The 17,982-nt window shown below is 44.7% G+C and overlaps 1 protein-coding gene across 3 annotated transcripts in view; it reads left to right on the plus strand.

Moving 5' to 3' along the window:
- UST (uronyl 2-sulfotransferase) overlaps positions 1-17,982 on the plus strand; it is a 317,796-nt gene that overhangs the window by 265,049 nt on the left and 34,765 nt on the right. For all 3 annotated transcript variants that reach the window (XM_061428254.1, XM_061428253.1, XM_061428252.1), the window contains 2 exons: positions 948-1,045; positions 3,088-3,245. In XM_061428254.1, coding sequence (XP_061284238.1) covers positions 948-1,045; positions 3,088-3,245 — 256 coding nt within the window. The remainder of the gene's footprint in view (positions 1-947; positions 1,046-3,087; positions 3,246-17,982) is intronic.

Here is a 17,982-nt window from a genome sequence, read left to right on the forward strand (position 1 = left end):
CACTGTAAGCTCCAGTAATGCTGACAAAGACCGTACGTTCAGCCTCATAGAAAAGAAATTTTCTGTCCGGAAATTACAAATTTGCTATCTGGAAATGGCAACTGTTGCCTTTGAAAGTGAGAGAATGTCTGTAGGCAAACATCCACTTTCTAACCTAATATAACATTAGAAATGGTTTTACAGCCACTCCAAAATTTACAAACCCTTTATGTGACTATGTTCAATACTTAAGCATTTGTTATGGGCTTCCCATGCGGCTCAGTGGTAAAGAATCCACTTGCCAAGCAGGAGATGTAGATTCAATCCCTGTGTGGGAAAGATCCCCCGGAGAAAGATCTCCCACTCCAGTATTCTTGTTTGGGAAATTCCATGGACAGAGGAGCCTGGTGGGCTACAGTCCATGGGGTCAGGGGTTGCAAAGAGTCAGACACGACTTAGCAACTGAATAACAACAAGTATTATTCGGACATGTGGATACACAGGGAAACGCATTTCTACAGGGTTGGCTGTATAGGGATCTCTGATGAAGTCTGGATGAACTAAGAATTAAATCATACTGAATCCATTCAACAAATATTTGTTAAATGCCCACTATATACTTTCCAGTTTCTCATAACTGCTGGGGCCTCAACTAGCCACAGCCAGCAGGACTGCTCCAAGACGCTTGTGATCTAGGCAGAGACTTCAGGCCACGGGGAAACACAAAACTTCAGTTACCTCAACAGAACAAACATTCTCTGAAACGCTGGGACCACGTGTGCACCTGCCCAGTGGAGCAGGCTGGTGCGAGGCAAAAAAAGCAAATCTTCCCACGAACCTCATCAGTTTTCTACATCTTCTCAAAGCGTTTCCATGTCATTGAAGTACCAATTTTGCTTACCCTCTTGATGCTTGGCAGAGCCCTGAAGAGACCACCAGCCTTCTCACTGCCGTGTTTTCTCTTCTAGGACATCAATGAGTGTATTCTTGAAAACTACCCCGAGTGTTCCAACCCCAGGTTATTTTACATCATTCCGTATTTCTGTGGACAGCACCCCAGATGCAGGTAAAGACCGAAACAGGCTCATGACATGCTTATGTAGACGACGATGGTAGGAATCCCACCAGCTGGCTCTCAGGCACCTTCTGTGACCCCAGTCTCCCTACCTTCTGGAATTCAGTTAATGTTTATTGCTAATCTCTCAAGATCACATTTGAGACTCTGAATGTCTTATAAATAAGGAAATTAACAAAGCAAGATCTAGAGGGGACCTTGGGAACCACCCCTAAATCTGTGTAACTGAAATGCCAATCAAACTCTTCTTCATTCTTAACATACACCTGTCACTACCCAGCTCATGAGATAGTAAAACCCAGGGGGGGTGCACCCAGCCTGCTCCTCTGCAGTGACAGCTTCACTGATGGGTGTCCTTGCAGGTGTGGTGTGTCTAACTGGGTCAAAACAGGGATGCTCACTTGGAAAATTCGAGTGTCTCTCTCTTGAGACACTTAGAGAAGAAGAAAGTACTTTTAGTGATCACTCCTCAGCCTTATTTGGATGCCAGACCCTTCTCTATAAGGTGACTTATTCAGACACTTTATGTGGTCCACCCACCTCCTCTGCATCCCTGGGGAACTTCTTAGGAATCCCCACCTAATCCCAGTCTCTGAGACGGGGTCCAGGCTACTGTGACCCCCTCCCCAGGTAGTTCTGATCCAGCTACACTGGAAACTCACTGTACACTAGACGTGTGTGGCCTCCAGAAGAAACGGTGGTAATGATGAATATTATCTTTGCTTGGTGGAAAATAAACCCAGATGCCAGAAGTGACATTTCCCTCCAAAGGAGAGGTTGATTAGAAGGTCTAAAGAGACTGGGGGTTGGGAGCAGGGGACACACAGCTGTCTCAAGTTGCAGTTTATTTATTCATTGTACTTTTTGCTGACACTGTGGTTGCTGCTTAGTTATTACCGACGTTTTGCTGAATTTACCGCTTTGTTTATGGTCAGAATTCTGGGGCTAGACGTGTCGGCTTCATCATAAACTCCTGAGTTCAGGAGGCCTCCCTCAGCCACCCACCCCCTGTAATACATGCCTTCTGCTTCAGGGTCAGAGCTTCAGATCCTGGGAAGATCTGGGGCCCAATGTCTCCCTTTCTGACACAATGAACATATTTATTCCGAGAAACATGATTGTAACTCCTTAAAGTACTTTCTAAATTGTATATTTCCCAGCCTTGGGACAAGGACTTATGCTTTATCTTGGTCCATGCGTGATGATCGTCAGAACACTTTCAAAATGTCACCTTCTCCCACCTTGACAACGATTATTTGAGCTAAATAAGGATTGTTTAAAATTTTTCAAAAAATAATCCTGGCTTCCCAAATTCCCCCAGATGGTAAAAACCAGTCAGGCCTGGAGCCTAGTTCCTGAGATCTGCAGGCTGGGCTCCTTACAGTGTTGTGGGCTCAGAGATCTGCCTTACGAATGCAAATTAGGCTGTTTCCCTTCTGTAATAATAATTTTAAAAGTTTGTCTTTAAATTTCTCAAAAGAATAAGATGATTAGCAGTCATGACCTGACACCTATTTTGATTTCTACAGAAACCAATATCAGTAAGTTTCCTATGTCTAAACTTCTCACTTTATGGATTCCGTTTGATCCTTCTATTAAAAAGTCATTCTAGGGACGCCCCCGGTGGTTCAGTGGTTAAGACTCTGTGCTTCCAGTGCAGGGGGCATGCGTTCGATCCCTGGTGAGGGAACACATGCTGTGCAGTGTGGCCAATAAATAAATAAGCCATTCTAATCAGCATTTGTTGATATCTAGCTGCCTAGGCCCATGTAACAAACATTTATTTGGGGCTCACTAAGCTCAAGAGCCCCAGGCCTGGCACTATACAGGGGCGATGATGCTGGAGGAGAGATGGTGGGCAGAGGCCAGTTGGACCACGGCTGGAGATGCTGCATCTGGGCTGGTCCCGGAAGGAAGTGGGGTTTGGACTTTTGTGAATGGGGGCAGGTAGGAGAAAGGAGAAACTTCCAGCATGTTGTTGCTGCATTTGAAAACCAACCTTCGATTTAAAAATCATTTTTCTATCCATAAAGGGAGCCTGGTGAATGGGCCCTTGAAAGAGCAAAACTGAACGTGAATGAAAACTTCCTGCTTGTGGGGATTCTCGAAGAGTTGGAAGACGTGCTGCTTTTACTGGAAAGATTTTTACCTCATTACTTCAAGGGTGTGCTCAGTATCTACAAAGACCCAGGTAACTCCGTCTGTAAGCAGTTCTTCTCTGTTCTGAGGGTGACTCACTTTGAAAAGGAAACTCAGGAAATAAAGACATGGAATCACCTCCTCTGTTAGTGAAGGGAGGTTCCCCTGGCTTCAAAGCAAGGTTAGAACCACGAGATAACAGATCCCAAAGCCTTGAGCGTCGGGGCCAAACATAAACTCACAATGTTTTCAAGGCCTAATGCTTCCATTTCTCCCTCTGGAAAATGAAATTGGCAACATCCCCGTCAGCGTTGTCCTGAACGTGTTGCTGGGGCTTCCGTGGATGGGAGGGTGGGAAAATGGGAGGGAGCCATCGTCTGATGTGCTATCTCTGGCTCTATGTCCATTTAACAAAAGTGAATCCTAGCACATAGAACAGATGAACTGGCACACTGAGAATACAGTCATGATTTTCCTCTAACAAATGCAGTGGTTTCCAAATAGAAGCGAGAATGCAGCAGAGCGATTACAAGGGTTGCCCGTGGTGTCGCTGTAAATGTGATTACTTTGAGAAGCCCATCGTGTATTTCTCTTATTATAATTTTATCTCAAGAAAATGACAAACAACATTGTTTCTGCCCTGTTCTTCTTAATCTACTGCTGCCACAACACTGCCTAATCACTAATGTATTTATTGTTTGGTTGTTCTGAATTGGGAGGTGTTATTCTGCCTTATGGAAATAAAGCCCAGGGGAAGGGCTCCCCCAGTACAGCCTCTGCCCCACATGCCCGACAGCCAGGCAGAGACCACGCACTACATCATGAGCAGGTACTGATGCCCGGGTGAACTGGTCTTGTCTACAGGGTCCCTGACTTCTGTTTCATGGTTGGTAGGTGGTAGGCGGCCCTACCACCACCAGGGACTGGTTGGCGGAAGGTGACTGCCTTGGTCTCCCAACTGTCTTATTCAGAGAACAATTCCCACGTACTTACATCAAGGACCTCAAGGTGTGCTCTGCACGTGTGTCTCCGAAGCAGGAAGTACGGTTGGGAGAGCTAGAAGTGTAACAAGCTCTGAATGGTCAGTTTTTTAAATAGGGCCCTCCTTTGCCCTTTCAACACTTCCCCTGGGTTTTGTGTTCTCCTTGGGCACCTTCTGTGAGGTTTATCTATGGTAACACTGAAGGCCCAGCAGCTCCACAGTTGCCATGCCCTGAAGAGTGGCCACCTCCCCAGAGGCAGGGGATGGAAAATGAGCATCCACGCCCTCCAGCTTCTCGAGCACTTGAGCCTCTGCAAGGACAAGACCCCCGCATTGTCTTCTCACGGCCACAAACACGTGAGCTGGTGTCAGATAGGTTAACGGAGGCCACTTGATCATTCACACCAGAACCAGTTCCCCTGGGCCTTTTCAGTCTAAACTCACAGATTGCAACACGCTAAAATAGCTGCTCTTGTACTTTATACAAGAATTTTATAACTGAGTAGACTAGGGGATAGAGAACAGAAACACCGAAGTCTGAGACTCTTAAAACTCTGTAGATTAAACTGACCGTGAAGTTGGATTAAAATGCAAACACTCCACTGGCCATTTTTCTTTGGTGCTTGTCTTATTTTATTTAAAAATTCAGGTCTGTATAGACTATTTGTAATCCCCTTCCAGCAAGATGAAGAGTATTTAGGCCAGTCTTGCTGCTGAAGTTATTGAAATAACAATAATTGAGGAGCTGGTAAAAATAACGTCTGCTAGTCAAATGGGCCATCACTTATTCTAGATCGGAAAGGTAGTCATTAATTCTTTCCAATCAGTACTAAGGGTTCCAATCACCCACCATTTAGAGAAGCGAAGAACTTCCCTAAATAATATCTCAACTGTTTGTGCACCCCACCCATTCATTTCCACTAAGAAGTTATGCTGATGAGTAAATTTGTTCCATACCAAAAATTTAGTCTTTGAGAAATTTAGTCTTCATAAAGTTTTAAAGAATATATTTGATATTAATGTTTGCATTCTGTGGAGACCCAATTAAGCATATCTCAGAAGAACTTGATGATAATAGGTACTCAAGATGGAATAAAAATGAAAGTTTTCTCCTGATGGGTAACCAAGAGTACATGCTCAAGTATTTCTCACCAGCCCAAGGGCATTTGTGAGGCGGAGGGAGTACCTTGGAGCAAGGACTCAGTAAACTCTGCCCAACCTGGATGTGAATTTGAATTGGGAGAACCGAAGCCAAAATAGAGTTACTGGGTAAGAGCAACTTCCTGTCATTAAATTATACAGTCTCATTTTTTATTGATCGATTTAAATTACATTTGCTCATTCCTTACCTTTCAAAACTGAGAGGCTTGGAGCCAGCTCAAAGAATTGAAGAGACTAAGATTCATGGTCATTCACCAAAATGTGAGCAGAAGGGCCACAGTTTACACTTCCTGAGCCACAAGGGTTAACTGGTCATGAATGCTTTTCCACCTTAGCTCTTAAAAACGGACATGCTGTGAGGTATCAATATTTTTCTTAGTCATAGTTCCTTTAGGAGGTAAAATCACAGTGGTGTTAAAGGCCAAAGTAAATAAGTAAAATAATTAAAGGCAGGAAATAAGTGAATATCTGTGATAAGAACAGTTCTTTTATTAGCATCCCTCATAGATGCCCTTGACCTAGTTAGTAACCCAGCTGTTTCACTTCAATAGCCCGGTCTAGCATCCAGATGTGAAACTGTAGGACCTGAGTTTAACTCACAACCTTCCTCCTCCCGGAGGACTTGAAAGCTCAGGTGTCCAATCCTTTTCTCTTGTATTTTAAATACTTTCCTTTACTAGCATTACATGAGTATTCATCTTCAATTTGCTTCCTTTACGAATGTAAACATTGGAGCCACAGTAGAGAAGTCCTAGATTTTTGCAGACTGTCCTTGTGAGTCTGGCCACCAACTACTATAAAGGAAAATATGTGTGATTCCAAACAAATGGCTTCCTTACTAACTTTGAGGGTTTAAGTTCATTCATAAATCAAGTGCTTTGTCATGTTTCTAAAAAAAAAAACTGTTTACACTTGAATATTTTTATAAACGATGATGTGCTGTGCTAAGCCGCTTCAGTCATGTCCAACTGTTTGCGACCACGTGGACTGTAGCCCTCCAGGCTTCTCTGTCCTTGGGATTCTCCAGGCAAGAATACCGGAGTGGGTTGCTGTGCCCTCCTCCAGGGGATCTTCCCGACCCAGGGACTGAACCCACATCTCTATGTCTCCTGCATTGGCAGGTGGGTTCTTTCACCACTAGCACCACCTGGGAAGCCCAGTGATGATGATAAATAGAAGAAAATTTTAAATATTTTTTAACTAGGTATGAATGGTAGACTCCTATTAAGAGTATAGCAATGTAAGGTTGGAGTTTTATTGGCTTTGCAGCATTCAAATCTGAGGGTATTAACATACAAAATTAAAACTGGCTAGTTTTAAAAAACAGTTATTCTTTAAGGAAAGAACACTGAGTTGGGAGTTCTCTCTATGCAGTGGTTCTGCCCTTGCAGTGGGCTTCGCTGTGGCTCAGCTGGTAAAGAATCCACCTGCAATATGGGAGACCTGGGTTCGATCCCTGGGTTGGGAAGATCCCCTGGAGAAGGGAAAGGCTACCCACTCCAGTATTCTGGCCTGGAGAGTTCCATGGGCTGTATAGTCCCCGGGGTCACAAAGAGTCAGACAAGACTGAGTGACTTTCACTTGACTTCTGCCCATAGGACCCAGAGCAAATGCAACTTTGGGTGGTTGATCGCTAGGATCTATTGGATCTATTATTATGATACTAAGGTATTACATGGAATGTTTTAAGGCACCTCTTTCTACCTTCTGTTGGTTAATACAATTATAGAGTGAAAGTGAAAGTCACAAGCTAAGCCACAAGGGAAGTCCAAGAATACTGGAGTGGATAGCCTATCCCTTGTCCAGCGAATCTTCCTGACCCAGGAATCAACCGGGGTCTCCTGTATTGCAGGCGGATTCTTTACCAACTGAGCTATCAGGGAGTGCTTTTCCCCTGAAAAAAAACACCATCCTCCGCAGTCTCACTGCCTCCTCAATTCCCAGGTATAGTTATGGAGGCTGTCGCCACCTAGAGGACATGGCGAGCCCAGGCTTCAGTGTTGTTCATTCAGAATCTGTCCTTCCCTAAGACAGGGATCCCAATTCACTCTCCGGTCATGCTGTCCACCCCTCTCTCTCACACCATATGGATTTCTGTCAGGGAGACAGGCTACCACAATGATTAGACCACAGGCTCTAGAGAAGACAGCCTGGGTGTTAAAGTCCATCCTCCACCTAAGCAGACAACCAGAGGTAAGGTGTGACTCCTCTACCCCTCAGCTTCCCCATCTATTTAAGACACGTGAACAATACTGTCTGGGAAACCCTGGTGGCTCAGAGGTTAAAGCATCTGCCTGAAATGCGGGAGACCTGGGTTCGATCCCTAGGTTGGGAAGATCCCCTGGAAAAGGAAATGGCAACCCACTCCAGTATTCTTGCCTGGAGAATCCCATGACGGGGGAGCCTGGTGGGCTACAGTCCACAGGGTCGCAAAGAGTCAGACACGACTGAGCAACTTAACTAAACAATACTGTCTATGTCAGAAGGTTGTGGTGAGATGCACCTGATCAAATCCATGTAAAACCCTTAGCCCAGAGCTTAACGTATAATAGTGTCAGTCCTCAGCTGTGACCAACTCTTTGCGACCCCATGAACTGTAGCCCACCAGGTTCCTCTGTCCATGTAATTCTCCAGGCAAGAATACTGGAGTGGGTTGCCATTCCCTTCTCCAGGCGATCTTTCCAACCCAGGGGTCAAACCCGGGTCTCCTGCACTGCAAGCAGATTCTTTACCATCTGAACCACCAGGGAAACCCCAACAGATGATAAGTGTTCAAAACTTAACTCTTAGCCTGCCAAGCCTCTCCTTACAGGAGAGAGACAGGGCCTGTGTCTGGGAGGAACTAGGGCTTCCACTCTCTTTCTGTAACTTCAGTGTGAAAGAAAGAAATAGAAGAGAGAGAAGGAGGGAGAGGAACAATTATATTCTGGCCAATACCTTATTCTTAAATAATCATAGGGGAATAAGTTTAGTAGAAATATTACTACAGTGACATGCTCAGGGACTGAAAAACGTATACCATTCAAGTCACTGGGGATTTTTAAAAATAATCTATTTTTATGCCTGAACACTTATCAGGAATATCAGGACATTAAAATTTCAACTTTAAATGAAACCGACTGTTGAGATGTGACCAGAGCCAATTACCATTAACTTGAGCCGAATGTTGAATCTTTCAGACTGTTCTGTATCATGTTATTTAGTAGATATAATATAGGTGTTCAATGATTTAATTGTGAATGACGTTTTCATTTTAACTAGGACCCTAAGATTCAGGTCTTGAAAAACCTTTATTTTCCATATGCAGAATTACATAATCAGAACGCTATGACAAACTTTGTCCAGCAGATGGCAGGCTCTCTCCATTTTTTTCGAGGAAATGCCTGCGGCTTTCTAAGAGTTTCCATCTGCAGAGAGGCCTTTACAGAATGCTTGGAGGCAGATGTACAATTATGCCCAATTTGGGGCCTAAAAATGGGATCATACCAAAAGCATTCCAAGTACAATTGATTGCAGTAGTCCAAAGTGCATTGTATGACAGCTGATGGGCTCAGGAAGTGGGAGGTGGTTTACAGTCAAATAAGTTTGTGTGGGTTAAAAACATTTATTGTTTGTTGTTCATCTCAAAGTCCTGTCTGATTCTTTGTGACCCCATGGACTGCAGCACGCCAGGCTTCCGTGGCCTTCACTATCTCTTGGAGTTTACTCAGATTCATGCCATTAGGTTGGTGATGCTATCTGACCATCTCATCCTCAGCCACCCTCTTCTCCTTTTGCCTTCAGTCTTTCCCAGCAACAGGGTCTTTTCCATAAATCAGCTCTTCACATCAGGTGGCCAAAGTTTTGGAACTTCAGCTTCAGCATCAATTCTTCCAGGGTTGATTTCCTTGGTTTTATAAAAGTCATCCATCATTCTGTAATAATTGGATTAAACATGCTGTTTTTCATCTTTTATTTCCTACTTCTTATTTCTTTTGTTGTTGTTGTTGCTCAGTTGCTCAGTCGTTTCTGACTCTTTTGCAGCCCCATGGACTGTAGCCGGTCAGGCTCCTCTGTCCATGGGATTTCCCAGGAAAGAATACTGGAGTGGGTTGCCATTTTCTTTCTTGGGGGGATCCTCTCAACCCAGCAGGCAAACCTGAATTTCCTGCACTACAGGTAGACTTTCTACCGCTGAACCATATTCCATTTACTCTATGACAAAACCCCCAAACATTCTGGAACCTCACAGAATGGTTGAGAGAAATTCCAACCATCTACAGGCACCACTGAAGTTGTTTTAAAAACTCAATTATTGTTCATAAAAATAGGACCCTACTCTGTTATTGGTTCATCTACCATCAGTGTTCTCCATAAAGATCTGGTTTTCACCAGTCATGTTCTAATCGTGTTGGTACCACATTGTCTGTGTGTGTGTGTACATCAATTCATGTTCAAACTGCTAAATCACTTGGTAAGCAGCAGTGGTATTTCAGTGACTAATCTTGCGTCAGAACATCAGCAACAGTTCCTAAACAATAGCAATTTGCATATCAATTTGCCATTTCTAAAGTACTTCCATATAGATGATCTCGCTCGATTCTTACACGAATCCTCTGAAGTTGAGAAAGACAGTTAGTCTTTGTCTCATTTTCTAAACAAGGAAGCTGACAGTGGAGGAGTGGAATAGCTTGCCCACAGTTATCAAGTCCCAAGTGACCAAAGACATTCAAGCTTCTGTCCCCAGAAGCACCACTAACTCCGTGAACCTATGACCCTCCAAAGATGCTTCATATTCAATCACTAATGCAGAGCATTAAGCACCATTATGTCATAAGCATAATACAGGGTATTAAGCACCGTTATCCTGAAGGAGGGCCTGGAATCCCACTCCGGTATTCTTGTCTGGAGAATCCCATGGACAGAGGACCCTGACAGGCTGCAGTCCATGGGGTTGCACAGAGTTGGACACGACTAAAGCAACTTAGCGTGCACGCATGCAAGCACCCTTATGTATTGCACTTAAAGGTAAAAGCTTGATAATAAAATCTATAGATTATCTCTATTCAACATATGGTCTGATTTTGCAGTAATTTAACTTTCCCCCAATAGTCCTCTTCTGTGAAGGATAATATTTAAATATCAGATATAATCTGAAAATACTAGAAAAATTCAACAAACACTTTGAGCAAATGTTTAAGTGTCTGTAATGCACTCCAGTCCTGGGGAACAGCTGTGTAAAGATAAAGAAAACCACGTCTGGACTGAGCATCATCACAAACAGGGCTGGAGGGACACCTCCTGTTGAAGATACTTGTGCCCGGCCTTGAAGGGTGCATAGCTGTTCACCTGACGGACGTGGAAGTAGGCAGGTTACGAAGAAAAAATATGAGTGCAGAAAAAATGTGAGTGCGGGTGTGAAGGCATAGGAGTCCCAAGTGCGGGAGCACGAGGGGCATCCCAGCCCACCTCGGCCCTTGCCTACTGACCTTACCTCTTGGATCTGAGTCCTCCATTCTTCACAGCTCAGTCACCCTGCTGCTAAGTCAGTCCTGCCCAAGGCAGGAAAAATGCTGGTGGCCTTAGACCTCTATGCAGTACAACCTGGAGCTGAGTCACTCACACCAATCCCAGAACCAGTGGCCAAGCCACAGTTGCCAGAGGGCCATGCATCACCCCCACCCCCAGCCCCCCAGGTTCCATGCCCTCTGCCACGTCTGACCACCTCCCAAGGATCCCTCACTTTCTAAAAGGATACTGCCAGGTTCCTGAGTCCCGAGGGCTGGGTTATTCCTCTTGGCTTCATTTCTGGTTTCCCACCCAAGATCTAGCCACTGTCTAGGCCTAGGGTATCCATTGGCTTCAGTCAGCCCTGCACTGTTCCCACGGTGTGGCGGGGGTGGGGGGGGGTCACACAAACTCTCCAGATACAACCTACTTTCCTCTCTGATCCCTAAGTTCCCCTCTCTGCCCACCAGCATGGACTCCCCTCCTGTTGGCAGCCAGTCTCTGACTCAAGGGTGAGCTGGCTGTGTCCCCTGACGATACCTCTGGCCTTCCTCACTGGGAGCTCTTGGGATCATCCCTTCAGAATTTTCCCCTAGTCCCCACCTCCCACCCCATGTACCCTGAGAAATTGATCCCTTCTAGGTCCCAACCTCATCTCTGGAGAACCCTGGATGCCTCCCACAGTGTGGCCAGGCATGGGGTGTGCAATTTGTGCAGTTTTCTCTCTTATGATTTATTTCCCCGGACAAAAAGCTGGCTAATAATATCTGAGTGTGTGGTGGAGGTACCAGCATTCTTCTGCATTTAGAGGTGAATTTCTTCTTCTTGCGAATTTAATCATTTCTACTTTGAGCAGTTTTGAGTTGAACTTGACAGTAATATGCTTTGCATTGAGTAAGAATGCTACTGAGGGTGGAATTAGTCACCACAAATTTCAACTTTTGGACTTTCCTGGTAACTCAGCAAAGCTGAGATCCTCCTAGAGCCTGGGCCAAGAAGATTAGAGACCTGACCCCAGAGGGTGAAAGTTGATCTTTTTATAAAAGACCCTGTGAATTTCCTGTGCTTTTGTGCCCAAACTTCCAAGACCCATACCTGCCCTGGTGCCTAACGTGGTGATGTGGAAAGAGCCTTAGACAGAGACTTCCAGAACTGTCTTTGTGTCCCTGAGTCATGATCTTGCCTCGCTGACAGTCTTTGCTTATAATATGTACCCCCCACACTGAGAGAAGTTCAGTCCTTACCCATTTAGCATGACTCAACACTTTACAATGGCAACTTCTATTTTTGTTCAGCTAATCTTGTTCAAATAAAAATATCATTTCCTGAGTACCGCGGGTTGTCTTCGGAATCGTTGCTGACATCTCCCGGGGGCCGGCTTCGGCTCCCCATTAAAAAAAAAAAAAATCATTTCCTGATCTGTATTTTTTTTTACTATCTCAGACATTTTTATCAACATATAATATCCTAAATTCTCACATGTTGTAAATGGTGTTGGACTTTGAAAAGAACACAGTGAAAAACTGCAAGTGTACCTGTGTTCAAACCCTGCAGTTTTTAGTGGTTTCTTGTGAGCTGTATTAAGCACATTCATTTCACTGTCCACAAGCCCACAGAGAAATCTAGTCTAATTTCCCCCTAATGAGAGTAGGGACATTTTGCTTGCTGCGTGGGAGGTTCAGATGGTCTGAAGCATCGCCTCTCCTGTTTTTACAGTATGCTTCTAAGTACTTCTCTTGGCTTGTCATAGCCAGACACTACTGGAGCTACTTTTCAAAACACGTTTTCCTAGAATTTTACCTCCCTGTTTTTTAACTACACTTGATATATTACAGCAGTGTGTGCACACTCAGCTGCTTCAGTCACGTCCGACTCTTTGCAACCCCATGGACTGTCGCCTCCCAGGCTCCTGTGTCCATGGGGTTCTCCAGGCGAGAATACTGGAGTGGGTTGCCATTTCCTCCTTCATGGCATCTTCCCAATCCAGGGATCAAACCCATGTCTCTTATGTCTCCTGCACTGGCAGGCAGAGTCTTTACCCACTGAGCCACCTGGGAAGCCCCATATTAAAGTAGTACATGCACAGAGTTAAAAATCCAATAGTATTCAAGGATATATAATGAAAAGCGATTGTTTCCTATTTCAACACTTTCCACTGCAAAGTCTGGTTTTGAAGAAGTAAACACGTTCAGCACAAGTAGCTGCTTTTTCTGACAACCGCCACACTAATTATAACTAGTATGCACAGGCTTGTTTTGTTTTTGTTGTGTTATTGTCTTGATTTATTTATTTGCAACATTATTTAGTTCTCTTATTCCAGCACACTTACCTCTACTTCCTTCCCCCACTATGTACATAATATGGCTATATCCACATTTTCCATACATATTCCTTATTTACATTACTATGACTAAATATATTTGTTGGACATTGATCCAAGTAGTACACAATCATCTCAATTCATTTCTTGCATGACTTATTATTTTCCTTACAATTGATTATTGCCTTGGATTTTTTTATTTGCCTAGGTTTATTTATACCTGTCAAAGTTTTCATGGGTGCCATTAGATCTGTTGTATCAATATTACTTTTGATTTTTTTCAATATTGCTTCAAATAAGTACATCCATTCTATTCCTGCTCACGCATCCCAGGACCACTCCCCTCTTTCCCACCCAGAGGTCTGACTTCGCTTTGATCTGGGCTGATTACTCAGAAGCTTCCTGCACAGCTGCAACTTCCCTTTACCATTTTACAGAATGTATTGCATCCCTGGTCTCCCGACTCCCTCAAATTCTATTTCTTGACTTAATAATTCCATTTAATCCAAGATGTTCCCAAGTTGGTTCCTGATAAAAGAGGCATGGGAAGTGGTAAATTCTTTGAGTCGTTGCATATCTGAAAAGCTCAGTGTTTTAGTATCTCGTTTGATTGCCAGTTTGGTTTGTCATGCATTCCCTCACATATACATTCCATTTCCCACATCTGTTTCTCACTTTCTCATTCTCTCTGTCTCTCTGGAGTGTTATTTTTATTCCTTTCATGAAAATTGACAACAGTGTGCCTCAGTGTGCTGAGTAGTCAACAGATACATTTAAGCTTAAAACACATGTTTTTTTCATTTCTGGGAAATTTTCTTGTTTTACTTCTGCATTATTTACTGCATGATTTTATCAGTACTATTTCCTGTATTTCAGCTTTGGAATGCTGTTGGTCAGATATTGGATCTTCTAGATGCAGCCTCTCTATGTGCTTTATTATTTTTTCCTCTTTTAATTTCCATCTCATCAACTTTTTCTCTCTGGATGAGTTCCTCAATTTGTATTCCAGTCATTCTGTTAAATTTTCTCTTTTTCAAGAACTCTTTGTTAATCTTTTTTTCTTCTTTTTGCATACTATCTTGTTCTTGTTTACCGAATACAATCCACCTTAAATCTCTGAAAATTACAGAAATTTTTAAAAAGTGTTTTCATCACTTTCTTACGTTATCGCTATTTGCTCCATACTCCTTTGCTGTTTTGGTTGACTGCATGCTTGCTCAGTTGCTTCACTCATGTCTGACTTTTTTTACCCTACAGACTGTAGCAGAGAAGGAAATGGCAGCCCACTCCAGTATTCTTGCCTGGAGAATTCCATGGACAAAGGAGCCTGGTGGGCTGCAGTCCATAGGGTTGCAAAGAGTCAGAGATGACTGAGCAACTCACACACACACGCACAGACTGTAGCCCATCAGGCTCCTCTATCCATGAGATTCTCCAGGCGAGAATACTGGAGTGGGTTGCCATTTCCTTCTCCAGGGGATCTCCCCGGGGATCTTCCCAGGGATTGAACCCACGTGTCTCTTATATCTCCTGCATTGGTAGGTGGATTCTTTACCAATAGTGCCACCTTGGAAGCCCTTGGTTGGTTTGGGCATCTCTTTTTCAGTCCAAAGTCTTTCCCCTGGTGGTCTTTTCCAAAATTCAGATTTGAGGGTGAGACACAAGAGCTCACTGAAAGTGAGCTGCGCAATAGGGCAGACTTATCAACTAATGGACCCACTGGGGATGATCAAGCAGCCATCAGGTTTTTCTGGGAAACATTTGTTAGTGATTTTAGGGTTTTTTTTCTTTGGAGTTTATTCAGTTTCCCTACTGCAGCATTCCCCAAACATCCACCTGGGGGATGGGAGGTGAGGTGGGATTAGGAGGCTAGGACGTATGTCTGGTTGCTGGTGTGGGAACAGGGGCTGAAGGTCCATGTTCAGGCACTGTTCGCTTCACTGTGCTCAGTTTAGTCCATGCTCTCCTCTCTCCCCTCTGGGGTAGCAAACCAGTCTGGAGCCTCTCCCCAAATTCTTTGGTGACTAATCCTAAGACTGCCTGTCCACAGGCCATGGAGAATGGGGGAAGACCCACGATGAGATACCTGACTGCATGAAGGTGTGGAGGGAATTTAGGGCCCAGCTCCTCCATAGGCAGGATACCTGTCTCATCCTCAGTTTTTCCATCTAGGCTGCCTGATGCTACCTCTCTGTCTCTCTGGGGTTGTGCAGGGTGAGTTGACCCTCTTGATGTACGTCCCTCCTCCCCCACTGCCAACACTCCAGTGCATTTACTCTGCTCTGCTACATCCAATGCATTCCTCCAACCACTGTCCATCTTCCAGAAGTTGGTTAAGGGCTGTCTTCCATTGAAACCCTTCTCCAGTTCTTTGTCCTTGTGATCCAGCAATCTTTTTCTAAAATTAGTATCCTTTACTGTCACTTGGGTGAAGATTTTCAGAGGAGAGGCATTGAAGGCCTGTGGTCAGCCTACTGCATTTAGCTGGGCATGTGCTAATTTCCTGAACTTTAAGATTCTAATACCAGTTTTGTGTTTAGAGCGCGTAGCTAGATCTATTGTACCTGTTTCTTTCATGTGACATCTGCATAGCTGTGCTGTGACTCAGGCTTCTGTAGCACTGCCTTCATCATCGGTACCCTGGGATTATAGTCCTGGTGAAATTCCAAAAACAAAACAAACAAACAAAAACAAGATCCCTTAATGGTAGATTACTAGTTCAGTTCAGTTCAGTCGCTCAGTCGTGTCCGACTCTCTGCGACCCCATGAATCTCAGCACGCCAGGCCTCCCTGTCCATCACCAACTCCCAGAGTTCACTCAGACTCACGTCCATCGAGTCAGTGATGCCATCCAGCCATCTCATCCTCTGTCATCCCCTTCTCCTCCTGCCCCCAATCCCTCCCAGCATCAGAGTCTTTTCCAATGAGTCAACTCTTCGCATGAGGTGGCCAAAGTACTGGATTACTAGTTAAACCCCTCTTATTTTTTTTTTTTAACTGAATGATATTTGCTATGATGAAGCTCCAAACTACTACATATTTTTTTAAAAATCATCTGGAAGACAGATCAGAGCCATCCATATTGGAGATTTATTTAATGGGAGAAAATGTAAATTATGAGTTGATAAAAAAAAGATGCTCTCCTGATCAGAGGCAGGACTCAACCATCCAAAGACACCAGTCCTATGTAACTTGACAGAAACACACGCCACCGTTTCAAGTGCTGTCACGTGTCATTCCCCTAACCTAACGCAGGGATCACGGCAAAGGTATCGCCAGCCTGGGAAGTCCGGGGCCCTGGTCCGTGAACGCTGACAGTCGGCCCATGTCCGGGAGAAAAAGCAGCCATTGAGAGGGTTTCTCGGCAGCAGCTGCTTTAGTAGCAGTAGCAGCAGCTCATATAACAAATGTTTCATGACGAATGCAAACAAAAGCCAGCTCTGAAATTCCAGCCACGCCATGTCCAAGCCAGTTCAACGTCGTATAACCACTCCGTTCGAGTTTTTTCCCTTCTCTAAATGCATTCCATATGAGCCGTGGTGTGGGGACTGCTGGGATCTCCTGCATTCACTCAGAAGGCTGTTTTTAAAGCCCAGACTGAAAGGAAAGTAAGTCAGTGGGAAAACAAACTCAAAGAAAACAGAGACTCAGGTGTGGGGGGTGTGTTTGTTCTCCCCAGCCAGCCATGACCCCCGGAATGGGGCTGGAGGCTAGGAATCCTTTAGCCCACCTCCCCTCCCCACTCCTTGGAGGCCTGGGAGAAGGACTTTGCTGCAGTGAGGCCCCCAAGTCTTCCCTGGCCCTGGATAAGCACTGCTTCTCAAAATGCGGTCCAAGGAGCCATGCCAGCTCATAAGCTGCTTGCTACTAGTCCATGAGGAGATAAGACAGAAACTGAGAGTAAGACTTTAGAAACTTAGATGGTAATTTCGCATGGCTCTGATTATTTAGTTAATTTATTTATTTGATTTTGGGCTGTGCTGGGTCTTCGTTGTTGTGTGTGGTCTTTCTCTAGCTGCAATGAGGGGGACTGCTCTGTAGTTTTGGGGCACAGGCTTCTCACTGCAGTGGCTTCTCTTGTTGCAGACCACAAGCTCTAGGATACGTGGGCTCAGTAGCTGTGGCACACAGGCTTAGTTGTGGGATCTTCCCAGACCAGGGATGGAATCCTTCTCCACTGCATTGGCAGGTGGATTCTTTACCGCTGAACCACCCAGGAGGTCCCTGGTTATTTTTTAAACAACTCATTTTTGTTATGGTTGACAAAAGCATCAATCTGAGATGGACAACAGTGGGAAGAATTCAGAGAGCTTTTGAGAAGCAAGGTTGTGGATTCTCCCACCAGCTTGGACTGCCCAGGTTAGCCAGCTGAAAGGTCGTCCAATTGACAAGCCCAGTCTTAAGGCATTTGGGGCTTATGAGGCCCCATGATTTTTGCATGTGATTTTGCCTTCTTGGCTTCAAAGCTCAAACTGGTGTTCCACAGCAACGACCAAACACCCAAACTCAAGGAAGTGTGATGCGTGGAGACTCTGCTCTCCTAGACTGGTGCCTTGACCAAAACCTTAAAAAAAAAGTCATGATTCACGCCACATGCATGCTCAGTCATGTCTGACTCTTTGCCACCCCACAGACTAGCCCGCCAAGGCTCCTCTGTCTGTGGGATTCTCCAGACAAGAATACTGGAGTGGGTTGCAATTTCCTCCTCCAGGGGACCCTCCTGACTCAGGCATCCAACCTGCCTCTCCTGTGTCTCCTGCTTTACAGGCAGATTCTTTACCACTGAGCCACCAGGAGATCCACAGAAGGATAGCACTTTTCCAGCAAGCAGAATACTTA

Source organism: Bos javanicus, chromosome 9 (genome assembly GCF_032452875.1).
Source record: "Bos javanicus breed banteng chromosome 9, ARS-OSU_banteng_1.0, whole genome shotgun sequence".
In the NCBI taxonomy this organism is placed as follows: Eukaryota; Metazoa; Chordata; class Mammalia; order Artiodactyla; family Bovidae; genus Bos; species Bos javanicus.